General features: G+C 39.1%; 1 protein-coding gene across 9 annotated transcripts in view; it reads right to left on the bottom strand.

The window, feature by feature from the left end:
- Positions 1-222: 222 nt before the first annotated feature.
- Positions 223-13915, bottom strand: part of RFX3 (regulatory factor X3) — a 295722-nt gene continuing 282029 nt past the window's right edge. For 8 of the 9 annotated variants that reach the window (XM_059924798.1, XM_059924794.1, XM_059924802.1 and 5 more), the window contains 2 exons: positions 4570-4612; positions 223-613 (listed from right to left, as the gene is read on the bottom strand). In XM_059924798.1, the coding sequence (XP_059780781.1) occupies positions 375-613; positions 4570-4612 (282 nt within the window). In that variant the 3' untranslated portion in view covers positions 223-374. The remainder of the gene's footprint in view (positions 614-4569; positions 4613-13915) is intronic. The other variant, XM_059924803.1, reaches the window with a different exon arrangement.

The raw sequence follows: 13915 nt of genomic DNA, 5'->3' as shown, positions 1-13915 counted from the left end.
AACTTACACATGAAATCATACACCAAGACTAACAATCAACAATAAAATATTTTAAGCTACAAAAAATGTAAATTATTTTTTAATTATAAGAAAACAAAAACATTGACATTAAGTGTTGTAAAAATCCTTCTTGACACCCAAAACTAAGGGAAAAAAAAACTCATTATTAAGAAGCAAATAATTTGTTTACATTAAAAAAAAAAAAAAAAAAGACCTGGCAAAATACATACACCCATTCCATTTCACAACTCCAAAAAGGTAATGTTCAGCACAGAGAATTTGACAACAGTTGACCTTCAGGCTTATTAAAATTTCAACTTAAGCCCAATATCAACAGGGTTAATGTTAGCTGGAAAAATACGCTTTAATATTCTTTAGACTGCAGTGTAGGTATTTCCTGTAGCGCTGCACTGTCTGATAGTCTGAGTACTCGTGACGATGTGCTCGCTGTGAATTGGGTTCAGGAGGCTTGGCTGCACGCCACCCTCGAGAACAGGCTGCATACAGCCCACCGGAAATGCCTGGTTCAGCTCGGTTTTCTCTCTTTTGGCTTGAGGTTCTGAAGAGTCATCTAATTCCTCATCCATTTCACTCTCCACTTCACTGCCTTCATCTGCACAAACAAATAATACCAAGACTATTACCAGAAGACAAACTGGGAAAGAGCAATCAACACGTGCTTTAGGAACACTTTGATATAGTACCTTGAGAAAGCAACTCCTTAGCCTTTCTTGGGGGACAAAGCTTGTGGGTTTTCCTTTCAACAGATTTTACCTGTGTCAGTGCTCTATTCTTTTAAACACAGCAAAGGTAATCTATTCTTGGGTTTGTGATTGATATCTTTAATAGGTCTTTTAAGAAGACCTTTGGAGTTCCCTAAAGTTTTTACATTAAATAGTGGCATAATTTGTGTCATTATAAAGTAGTCACTTGGGTACACTACGCTGGCTTTGGGGAATGTATTGCGCTGAAAAATGCTAACTAAAAAAAAACAAAAGGAAGAAAGAAAGAAAAAAATTTGTTTTTCCTCTGAAAATCTACATCTGATATAAATTTTATCTGTGCTGATGTTAATGTACGTGAGACCTATGTTGAGTCACAGAATAACTATAGCATGCATAAGCAGGGGCTGCTTACACACTTTCTGTGCACATGAATGTTGTAGATCACAATATTAATTAGGCCCTTAACTTTTATTACAAAATGAAGACTGAGGCAGTAGTATCAGATTAAAAATGCACAGTGCATTTCCATTCCTAGCAACACTGATATTCTCTGTTAACAGCTAGTATTCATTTCTGGAAATGAGGTGTATAAATAGTCACTGTTACCTCCAAATTTTAATACATTTTATATTAACTAAAACATCATTATAATGGAATACTATTTAATTTTTTCCAGCATGCACTGTTAAAATTCAAAAGCACAGCATAGAGAGAAAATGCTCTCACACAGCTTTACTACTGTGTAAGATTCTCCTCAGAGGAGTGGAGAGAATACCTCTTCATAAGCGCTAATTTTTAAACAGCTAGGGATATATTTCTGCCTCAAAAATCTTTTCACTGGGAATTCCCTGGCGGTCCAGTGGTTAGGACTCTGTGCTTTCACTGCTGGGCCTGGTTTCAATCCCTGGTCGGGGAACTAAGATCCCACAAGCCACATGGCACAGGCAAAAAAAAAAAAAAAAGTCTTTTTCCTTCATCCTCAACATGTTTTATTGTTTACCAAAAAAGCCTCCACACATAATTACACCAAAACCTCATCTATAAATAAAATATATCTATACTTACTCTTATATTTGACTTATTATGGTGACTTGTATTAACAGAATCAGATCTCCATTATATTCTATGGCATGTCACGTGCAAAGAGTGTGTAACAAGTTACTGCAAAGTCAGCTGGACTCTGTCTAAGAGGTGCTGAGTCTAGTATTACCATTTGGGGCACACCTGCAGCAGTTCTGCTAATACAGTTCTCGGCGTAAATGGGCTCCCTGACGTTGCTTCTCTTATTATCAATTGGTGCAAAGATGGTTCCAGAGAAAAGTGGTGAGGAATAATAGGGCCTCCACATAAGGTGCAGGTTGTACAGTTGTGCAGTTGCCGGGAGCAACGTCTTCTTGGAATGTTGTGTGATTAAAAAGATTGAGATTAGATGTACTGACTAGAAATGGTGTCTGAGATGCACTGAACGATAAACAGAGTTCTCTGGGACGAGGCAAGCTGTCTTGGCCACCTGCTTTATCCGGTTACCGTTCACCTCTGGTAAAGGACTTGAGGATAGCATTACGGTTTGTCTGAACAAGCACATTCGAAGGGCTGGCGAGCTGTCGGAAAGGGCTACATTTGATAGACATTTGCTTCATTAAGAGGATATAATCAAAATATGCTTGTATGACACTTTTGCATTTCTTTTTTGTATTTGTTTTCACATGAACAAACAAAAGGTCTGGAAGGATCCTCACACTAAATTCTTAACGGTGGTAGTCTCTTTGGCTTTTGACTGTGAAGTTTTTACTTTCTATAACTTCTAATTCTCTGCATTATTTGAAATCTTTATACATAACTAATGTTACTTTTATTATCCAGAAAAAAATCAAATTCTCATTTTGTGGAAAAAGCCCCCCAAAATTTCTTAAAGATCTCACATTCAAACCTTCGGTTCTGAATATGCTAGTTTGGTTAATTCTCAAGAAGCATTCAGTCTAGAGGTGAATGGGACCAGCAGAGCCACCTGAGGAAGGTGAGGGCAAGTCACACTGCTTCTTGGCTCCCTCTCCACCAACTTTTCTGTGACTGAGAAATAGTGTCAAAGTAATAAAAGAGGCAGCAGTAAAAGAAAAAAAATCATTTCAAGCAGGCAGGCAAGTGGAGAGAGAGTGGGATGTCCTTTCATCTCCCCTGCTGTGGACGGAAAAGGCAATGGGGCGACGGACAGAACAAACTCCAGTGCTCCAGGCCACGCTGCTTCAGGTCCACTTGTGAGTGACAGGGTTCCTTTGGATAGGCTACAAAGCAATCACAAAAGCAAGCCTTTTCTCTAGTTCCCACAGACATTTTATGCTCCTATAAAGCCTCAAAAGACATTTCCTGGGAACCTACTTGAAGTTATGGGAATTTGGTACACAAAAACTAAAACTAGTTGCTACTGGAGTTTACCAAAGACTTTGGTTCAACGTTTGACAAAGAAGACTGGCTGCCGTTCAGTGTTTGGCCCAGGAGCAACATTCCTACTACACCTCCAGACACCCTGGGATGAAATCCCCAAATTCGAATTACGAGGCTTTGGTGTCAGTGCATCCTCAGGGTTGCCTTATGTTGGGCCTGCGTTTCAACAGCCACTTTTCCTGCTCTGAATTTACAAACTGGCCTCATCATTGATTTACCTCTCTGATGTTTCTTTGGTTAATCCTATAGAGTATATATTTGCAGCTATGATGTTTTGGGGCTATCGTTCTCTACTTTTCCTGTTTTGCTATTATGCATGTTGCTAAAACAGGAATTAACGTGTACACAGTTGATAAATAGTGATAGGAGTTTAAAGTGGTAGTGATGTTGATTCACACAGGACTTTCCCCGGCATGTGAATGTCTTCCATCACCAAGGAGGCACGGAAGCTGAACACTGAGTACCCTAGTACAGGACGCTGCAGAGGACAGTGTGGCACCTCGTGTGCGGATTCCCCACGTGCTTCCTCATGCCTCAGTTTCCCCACTGGCTCTGGCTCTGTCCTGGAAGGGATAATGGTGTAGTTCTCCCCAATCTATGTACACTTTGTCCCTGACTCCAAAACTCAATTCCTTAAAACCTCAAGAAATCTTCACTTTTTTTGTTTTTGTTTTTTGAAGAAAGGTGTATATTTTCTGCAGTGCTTATTTATTAGAAATTTTACATTAAAAAAAAACAACAACTGAGCTGGTATTTTTTTCAAAATTGTTTTTGTTTGTGTGCACTCTATTCCAACCTCATTTTTCTTCGAGCCCTGTTCCTTTTACTCTGTGGTTTTATAGGTCGTGAGTTTCTTCAGAATTATATATTGTGTTGTCATATTAGAGTGGCAATGCTGATATGAAAATTTAAGAAGTATATACGTTATCCTTTTCATCTACCCCAATACTGATCTTGGTTTTATAGTAAACTTCATTGTTATCTCTGAGTTCTTTTTCCACTGAAAAGTGTGAATTGGTGACTTGAGTAGGCTGAGGAATCTTTTTCTTGCCGGGTGGGCCTTAAATAAAAATATTTGACCCAATTTTATCACTTTTTTCCAGGACTCTGGTGAAAGCCAGAAATAATTTCTGGTTACTTGTACTTAACTGCAGGCAAAAAAAATCAAGAAGAGTTTAAACTGTATTTAAATTCAATTCTTGCACTTAATATATGTAACATAAAGAAAGCATAGAAATGGAAAAATAAAAAAGATTCCAAAAGACTTAACTGTCATATTCATCAAGGATTGTATGCCATTTCCACAAAATAAAAGTGCTATACACATATACTACATTTTCCTCTATGAGAATTTCTTACTCAAAAAAAGTCCTTAAAAATGTACATTATTTTCAATTCTTACCTTTATCCAGATTTCCAGGAGACACAGCATTTAAATCACCAAACTGCAAAACAGTAGTCATTTGTGCAACAGTTACTACCAAGCAGAATAAAATAATATTCTCAGAGACTGCAGTAAAAATACCACACTATGACTTTTTAAAACTGTAAACTAGTGACCATTTTGATCTCTAACTACACAGGTCACCTAATTTTCCAATCAAACCTGTCGAAATTGAACAGTTTAAATTGTGTCACAATTTAGCTGTCTTAGCCTCTTTGCAAAAGGATAACAATTTTCTGTCTTCCATGCTCCATTTTACTTTTTATTATTTGAACTCAGCAGTGAAGCAATAGGGGCCTGGCTGACCTGGATGAAGATGGATGTGGTAGAATAAATTTGGAAAAGCTCTGATGAAGCAGGATGCATGAGCTCCACCCCCTTTAACTGTCCATGGGTCCAGCCGGAGTCTACACTACAGAAACATGGTCCAGCCACCTGGTTGAACTCTGTTTTTTTGAGTTTTTATTTGTAGAAATGAAAAACATAATAGGAGCCCCAACACTGAGAGTATTTTTTTTTTTTTTTTAATTTATTTATGGCTGTGTTGGGTCTTCGTTTCTGTGCGAGGGCTTTCTCCAGTTGCGGCAAGTGGGGGCCATTCTTCATCGCAGTGCGCGGGCCTCTCACTATCGCGGCCTCTCTTGTTGCGGAGCACAGGCTCCAGACGCGCAGGCTCAGCAATTGTGGCTCACGGGCCCAGTCGCTCCGCGGCATGTGGGATCCTCCCAGACCAGGGCTCGAACCCGTGTCCCCTGCATTGGCAGGCAGATTCTCAACCACTGCGCCACCAGGGAAGCCCCTGAGAGTATTTATGTTTACAAAATCTTTGAGACTTCTCTTCTTGTAATTGATCTTTTTATTTACTAAGATAACAGGGTCCCAAATTAAAAAAGAAAGGCATCTGATTGTTATTCATGCAACAAAAAAGGTATTAAAAGAATATGGAACAATTAATAATCTTCAGCTTAGACTTTATTTGCTACCTTAGTTCAAAAGCTTGATGATATTTTTACAGTGAAAAAATATATTTTGAGAGTCTCAGGGTGAACATAAATAAAAAATTGAAGAGCAGAGGTAACAAAGCTAATCAGAAAAAGGTGAAGTAAAACCTCATAGCACCTGCTTTTTAAATGGTAAACATTACTTTTTTTTTAAAGCTGAAGATTCAGAATAAGTCATTATTAGAAATTCGGGTTTCTCAAAAAGCTTAGAAAGGTTGAGACAGAAATTCTACTTACATTTGGAAGTTTGCTTATAAAGAGTTCCATGATAGGAGTATTTTTTTCATCTACAACATATGTCTATAAAGTAATAAAACTGATCTTATTTTGCAAACATACACACACATAATTTCTTTTTTTTACCTAAATATGAATTGTTCTTCATAGTAGCTACCCTGGGAGCTTATACATTTATTCCAAGGTTCAAGATTCTGGAATTCCTCTTTGACAATCAATTTCAAGAGTTAGTTTATGTATCATTCAAGAAAGCCCATCTTGTTTTACATCAAACTGTGACTCCAAACACTCCACATTTTATTCATTGTACTTGGTCCTGAGATGATTTCTGATTACTTACCAAATTAAAATGCATCTCTGCCACAATTCAGGATATTCAAAATAATGTGTCATTTTACTCTTTATTATTTCTGAGCAGTTCAGAGGCAGTTTAAAAAGAGGCATTCCACATCACTTTAAGCCATGGCAGTATTACTGAACCAATGTGTAGCCTCCCGAGGTGACTGCCTTGAAGGGGACAAGGGCCACCTGGTTGCACAACTCTTAGCATATTTGTTTGAAAGACTGCCCCATTGCGTTATAGTTACGTCCCATGGGCAGCAAATATAAAATCATAAATACTGAACTGTTGTTTTGAAGTTGTGCCTGTTCACATGGCTCAGAACCTTATGTTAGTCTAAATAAAAACCACAGTTTAAATTGCACAGGATTTCTTGAATTAAAGAATATAATAAAAGCACCAAAAAACACAACAGGATTCTTTACCTATTTTTGGTATTATTTAAATATTTTAGAACTATAAACAGAGAATGCCCAAAGCTGAAGGATCGTTTATATGTTATTTCTAGTAGACACACAGAGTAAGATTTCTATTTCTTTTAAATGAGTACTTAACACCACTTCAAGACCCAATACTGGAAATGAGTTGGCAGTGATGAGCCTAAACGTACTTCCATATCTATAAAAAGTGAATACACCATTTGTTTTTGATAAATCTTGAAAAGTTGTTTGAGACTAAATTATTACTGCCATCGGTGATCAATAATATCATGCAAAGTGGCTAAAACCAAACTTTGAACACATATGGAAATTTTTCTTCGAAAGAAACACTGCTTTTAGTTGCTACTTAACTGAAAATACAACAATGTAATAGAAAGATTTTCCTTTGAAAATTTCTGCTTAATCTGAATGAATACATCTGATTACTCAGGATGATGAAAATAAAAACCAAAAACAATCGAAATCTCTGTAATCATTATTAGCATTAGTAAATAAACATTTGCATACTCAATGCTGAGGGCTTGTGACCATGCACTGTGAGGGACACTGTGGAAAAAAAGAAAAAAAAAAAATCTCCAAGATACTGCCAATGCCTGTAGTTGTCTCTGGAATTAATGACAAAGTTCCATATGTACAACATACAGTAGATTTAAAATAAAAATCTTGTGAATAAGAGGTTTTGATATCCCTGTATAGTGGAAGGTGAAGTCTTTTATATGCTTTTTATGTGTGAGGAAAGAATATACATTTGAGGACTTCCCTGGTGGCGCAGTGGTTAAGAATCCGCCTGCCAATGCAGGGGACATGGGTTCGAGCCCTGGTCCGGAAAGATCCCACATGCCGCGGAGCAACTAAGCCCGTGCGCCACAACTACTGAGCCTGCGCTCTAGAGTCCGCGAGCCACAACTTCTGAGCCCGTGAGCCACAACTACTGAAGCCCACGTGCCTAGAGCCTGTGCTATGCAACAAGAGAGGCCACCGCAATGAGAAGCCCGCGCACCGCAACAAGAAGCCCGCGCACCGCAACGAAGAGTCGCTGCTGCTCACTGCAACTAGAGAAATCCCGTGGGCAGCAACGAAGACCCAACGCAGCCAAGAAAAAAAAAAGAAGAATATACATGTGATTAAGGAAAAAAACCACCTTAATCCTATAGATAGAGTAGGTAAGATTAGGACAATCAGTTCATTCATTCAGTATTCAAAAAATATTTACTGAGAGCTTAGTATGTGCTAGGCACTCTGCCGGCCCGTTCCAGTCAGATTAATTTGGAAATATTCCCTGTTTCTGAAGGTGAGTATCAGAAGTTGTTAAAAAGGACAGGTAGTTTAGCCAAAAACCAAGGCAGCCTAGGAAACCTTCAAGAAGGTTTTAAAACCACAGGGTTATTAGAAAGGGAAGTCAATTGCAGCGGTTTGGAGGGAGCAGCAAGTCAAAGTAGCAGGAAGGGAGGCAGGAAGGGAGGCAGGAAGGGAAGGGAGGCAGGGAAGACTGAGAGTGGGCATAAGGAAGGCAGCATCACAGACAGGAGAGAGACGACAGGGACGTAAATGAGGCCAGCACAAACCGGCAACAGAAGAGGAGGAGCAGAGACATGATTTGGATAAGAAAATGGAGGTTGGCAAGAAAGTCCAGAGATTACTGAAAAGTTATAGCTTCAGAAACTGAAAAACTGTTACTGCTTTCTAATTTCCCCTGCTGCACAGGGGACTGGAGGGGACTACTATTCACTGAGGTGACGTCTTACAGCTTATAAAGCACTTCCATGGTTCAGCATATAGTTGGCTTCCTCTCAAATATGATGACCTCAAGTATCACTTTCTCAATATCACTTCTTCAGAGAGGCTTTTCCTCACAGCCCTACTTAAGCATCTCCTTCCCTGTCACTGTTCATCAGCGCCTCACAAAAAACTTATGAACCTGGCAAGGTAAGGAGCTTAGATTTAATCTTGCAGCTATTGAAAACATGTTAACATGTTAATATTGTCTAACATTGTAAGGAAATATGGTGGTGTTAGATTTGAGACCAGATATTCTGACCATCAGTTTAGGAAGGGAGGGAGTAAGGGAGTGGGAGGGAGGGAGAGAGAGAGAAAGAGAAAGAGAGAGAGAGAGAGAGAAGGAGAGAGAGAGAAAGTATGTATGTTTCCTACATGGAAGAAAGAATATAAATTAAGGGATTTAAAGTGTGCTCTGGGGTAGAAAGCATATGGCCTTTGATGTATGTAGGAGTTAAAATTCTGTCAGCCAGATAGATAAATAGGGAACGTTCTAAAGTAGAAACAGAATGGAACATAGAGAAAGCATATCTGTTGTTTGTAGGAAGAAAGACCTCCTAGCCTAGAAACCATTTCTCCAGGCCCTGACAACCGGTCATAATAATGAGCATGCTCCTGGACAGCAGCAGACTAAAAAATGTGTGGTCAAGGCAGGCAGCGGGAGTCTGTTAGACCATAAATTCATGATGAGTAGTAATGGCCAGGAAGTATAAATGGGAGACTGGTCAGCACAGCCTATGTGACTACTGGCAGCATCCTTGAGAGCAACCCTGAGTATGACCCTGACTTGTCGCCAAGCAGCTGAGAAGTAGTTCATCATAGGACTGTGAGGCCTAAGCACAGGCACCATGAGAGAAACCAGGCTCAGCATGGCAGGATGCAGCCCACAGGTGTACTGCAGAGACCATTGCAGGTTAGATCCAGCAGCAGTGAACTTTCCACAATAAGGGAGGCAAGCCTTGTATTGTAATAGCTGGAAAGTGAAACAATGCAGAGGAAGCCAGGGGGCTCAGACAGCAAACTGGTGAGGATCCACGGGGGCCCACGAAACAGAGACTGGGGATAGAAGGAAGGAGTTCAAGGACTGGGATGAAGACCTCACCCGTGGGGATGCTCTCCCTGCTGGAAGAGTTTACCCCATCCTGGGGAGGAGGGATTAGTGAGTAATCATAACCACATCATCGGGGCAGCCAGGTAAACATCCTCCACAGAAACCACATCTTACCACAAAATCTCTCTGCTGGTATGCCCAGATTTATAGATTTACAGGCAGACAGATACAATCTCTCTCTCTCTCTCTCATACACACACACACACACACACACAATGTATAACTGATTTACATGCTGGCACCAAAATATGAAAGTGTATGGTCTAGAACAGGGGTTAGTAAGGGGTCAGGTAGTAAATATTTTAGGCATTATGGTCCTGTTGCAATTACTCAGCTCTGTTACTATAGTGCAAAAATAGCCATAGATGATAGTTATATGAGTGGGCATGAATGTGTTCTAATAAAACTTTATAAAAAATAGATGATGAGCTGGCCTTTGGCTAAAAGAACTTGTAAACCCTAGAAGATTTGGTCCAGTTCACAGACAGTGAAGGGAATGGAAGATTTTGTCTTTAAGGAAGGTGTGAAGACTTCGGCCACAGGGAGGATATAGAAACAGAGGCTTTAAGAACTAGCTTCATCAAATAATGAAGGCCACAAGGAAAGAAACATGGGTCAAATTTTAAAGACGGAAATCAGTTGGAAGACTAATCTTCCTCTCTTTTCTATGGAGGCTTGTATGTACAGACAGAGATAGATAAAGGTTGGTGTTTGTGTCAATTAGTGGGTGAAGAGGGATGAAGTCTAGGATACGAGGAAAGATTGCATGGAAAAGAGACTGGGAAAAAGATTACATGTATTAGTAATTTAGATGGGGCAAGCCTCCCTAGTGGGAAGTTTTTTTTCCAATTTGGATGAAGATGTGAAGAGATAGTCCAATAGCATAAGTTCTCCATTGGTAAAAGCAAATAAGGAACAGTTCTAGATGAGGATGGTTTTCGGTGTGGAGTCATCCATGGAGACATGTCAGTGAGATGTATGTAGAGGAGGGGAGGAAGTAAGAAAAAAATAATATACTGGAGGAAGAGTTCATAATCCACAAGTAATAACTGACTTCATTCAGAGCAATTTAGCTTTTATACTGTAATAGTTTCCTATTGCTGCTGAAACAAATTACCGCAAATGTGGTGGCTGTAAATAATACAAACTTATTATTTTTTAATTCTGGAAGTCAGAATTCCAAAATGGGTCTCGCTGAGCTAAAATTAAGGTGTTGGCGGGGTTGTATTCCTTTCTGAAGATTTTAAGGGAGAATTTCTTCTTTCCTTTTCCAGCTTTTACAGGCTGCCCACAGTCCTGGGTGTGACCCCCTTCTATCTTCAGAGCTAGCAATGTCCGGTCAAGTCTTTCTTCCACTCCATCACTCTGACACTGACTCTTCTGCTTCTCTCTTCCACTTTTAAAGACCCTTGTGATCACAGTGGGCCAATCCAGATAATCAAGGTTAATCTCCTTATTTTAAGGTCAATTAATTAGTAACCTTAAGTCCATCTGTAAACTAACATATCCACAGGTTCCCAGGGTTAGGATGTAGACATCTTTGGGGGTCATTATACCGCCTACTACACACATCTAAGCTACCTCAAAAAAACTGTCGCATTTGCCTGAATAAAATCATTTGACAGTAAATTTTTTTCTACTATTGGAGGAAATACATCCTCCAGATCAAGCCGTTTGTAACACAGTAATTTTCCCCTCAATTTTGTCTGTTTTGTGCTCTTCATTAGGGGTGAGGTGGGATAGTATTGTATATAGGCACAAATTCATTTTTTATAATATATTTCTCATTAAGGGCATTTGTTCTTTATTTTCATTTACAGACTTCGAATTTTATGTATAAAACTTCCTATCTCTGAAAGTTTTTCATAGCATGCATTTCAAGGTTTAGACTTATTGGAAGCACACATACATCCAAAAAGTTTACCAAGATCACAGAGCTGAAAGTTGTTAGTGATGACACATAAGGAAATCATTCCTGACAAAGAAGTGGAAGTCAAAACTGAGGGAATCAAAAGCTACTGAGTAGTGGGGCCAGAACAGCCCTAAGCTCCACATCCAAACAGAGGCCTAAGGAGAAACCCTGATGAGAAAGTTAAACACTAAGGACCAGTTACATACATATTGGTCCTTTGGACAGTTTCATGAGAGCAACCTGTGCCACCAAACTGCACAACAAGCAGCTCCAACAACCTCGGAAAGCCCTCTTGTGTTAACACTACTCCATGGTTCCATGAGGATCCATGCTGTATAGACGCTGCAGCCAGATGCCAAGGTGCTAGCGGGGGATTAGCTGACATTAGATGTCTCTTTGGGACTTTTACCTTTTAACTTGCATAAATTTTACATATATATATGATTTTATATATAATACTTTCTTCCCGCTTCACAAGTACGTATAAGACCTTTCAATCAATCCTACTGATAAGATTTTATCCAAGTCTAGCTATGTCTAGTTAGACCCAATTATGTTTATGCTTCCTGCCTAATGTTGCCATTTTCTTTTCTAATTGACTCCTTTCCCCATTCTATTATGTTGGCAGTGTTTTATAAAGCATTGAATTAGTTTGCCTCTGATTACCACTTTGGCTACATCCCAAATAATGTGGTTGGATGCTTTGTTATTCCATGAATCATTTGACTCACCGTTCAAAAACTGTCTACAGGCTATTTTCCCCTTGTAATATAGTATTATTAAAGCCTTCACGTGCCTTTATATTATCTGTTTTATTAATTTCAACTTCTAAGCTTATCCTTGTATTGTCAAGAAATGATGGTCTAATTCAACACATTACTTGGATTGTCAGTGTAAAATCAATATTAAAAAATCTAATTCAGAGTAGAAGGCAATCAAATATAGTCCCTCTTAACTAATACACATAACTTCAGATATTTATATACTTATGGAAAGGAAAGGGAAAGGAAATGGAACTAACAAAAATCTGGTACCTTGTATGTGCCTGTCTGCTTGCCTGCCTATCCACCCCATCTATCTACCTATACCTAATAACCTATACCTATCTTCCTTCCTACTTTAGTCCTCACAACATCCCTGTGAAGGAATGGTTCTTATGTTTATTTTGTTGATGAGAAAACTCAAGTTTTCTTGAGATATACATATATATAACTTGCCCAGGTTGCAAAGGTATTAAATGGGAAATATGAAATTTAAATTTGGGTGTCGAACAACTTGGGATGTGGGGCCAGCCTGACCTGGGTTTGAATCCCAACTCTGCCACTATCAGTCCTGTGACCACAGACATAATACTCTTTGATCCTCAGGTTTCCACATATATGAAAGAGACAGGGTTTAATGTCTTCAAGACTCAATTTTCAAATACTAAAGTCCTAGAATTCCATTTAACCCTAAAACCATAAGATGGTGATTTCAAAATGAAATGTCTCTAGCTGAGTGGGGCTACAATGAGTACTGCTTCAGAATGGAAGTGTTCCTTAGGCTTTGACCTAAGGTTGTTGACACTATAAACTCAGTCTAGGGCTGAAGTTGAAGTCACTTGATGTACTGACCAAGCCATTTACGACTCAAGCAAATACCATGAGAAGGGCTGTCTTAAACAAGGATGGTGTTGTGTGTGTGTATGTTTTGTACCTTTAGCGTAATGAGGATGATCACACAACCAGAAATAGCTGACGAGCTCAGATGAATGTCAACATGTAAACCTTGACCTAACCAACTGCTTCTCGCTCTGTTCTTCTAAGAAGTCAATAAAGGAGTAAGAGCCTTTAAAGCAGTTCCTATAAAAGCAGGAAGATTGTTCCCATGCAGATTTGGAAGTTCTTGACCCAATTCCAATCTTTCAACATTCTGTACTTAGCTTGAACTTTACAAACCTTAGATAGCTGCACAATCTCCTATGATTTCAGTTCTATTAACCGAAGTTAGTAGAATCGATCACAAAAGGATTAGGTAGTGGCAACTATTTTGAATGTTTTTGATGGGGGAGAGAAATGTCTTGAAATTTCAATCATAAGGGATTTCAGAACATTATTAATTTCTTTAATGTCTTCCAAATGAGAACCAAATTAATCAAAGCATTGCATTTAGCACTGGTACAGGATTTCACAACTGAGGAAAAATAATTGCTGACTTTAAAGTGATTTCCGATTTTATAAAATTCGCAAGGCAAGTTAATGTTCCAGTTGGTAAAATCTTGTGTTCCTTGGCTTGTTTGTTTGTTTGTTTTTCTGGAAGAGGACTTTTCTATGTATTTCCAAATAGTTTTACTGAAGCCTGCTAAGATGGCTAAGATTTCTGCCAGTTTGCTTCACACCAAGGCAAATTCTGCCCTATATTTGCTGTTGGTTCTACCCCTTCAGGCTAGCCAGCTATCCTGGCAACTTGTGCTGTTGGCTACTCTGTACCCGGGTAGCATATTTTCAT

This window comes from Balaenoptera ricei, chromosome 6 (assembly GCF_028023285.1).
Source record: "Balaenoptera ricei isolate mBalRic1 chromosome 6, mBalRic1.hap2, whole genome shotgun sequence".
Classification (NCBI taxonomy): domain Eukaryota; kingdom Metazoa; phylum Chordata; class Mammalia; order Artiodactyla; family Balaenopteridae; genus Balaenoptera; species Balaenoptera ricei.
Note: the sequence above shows the minus strand (reverse complement) of the source record. Positions and strands in the feature narration are given on the sequence as shown.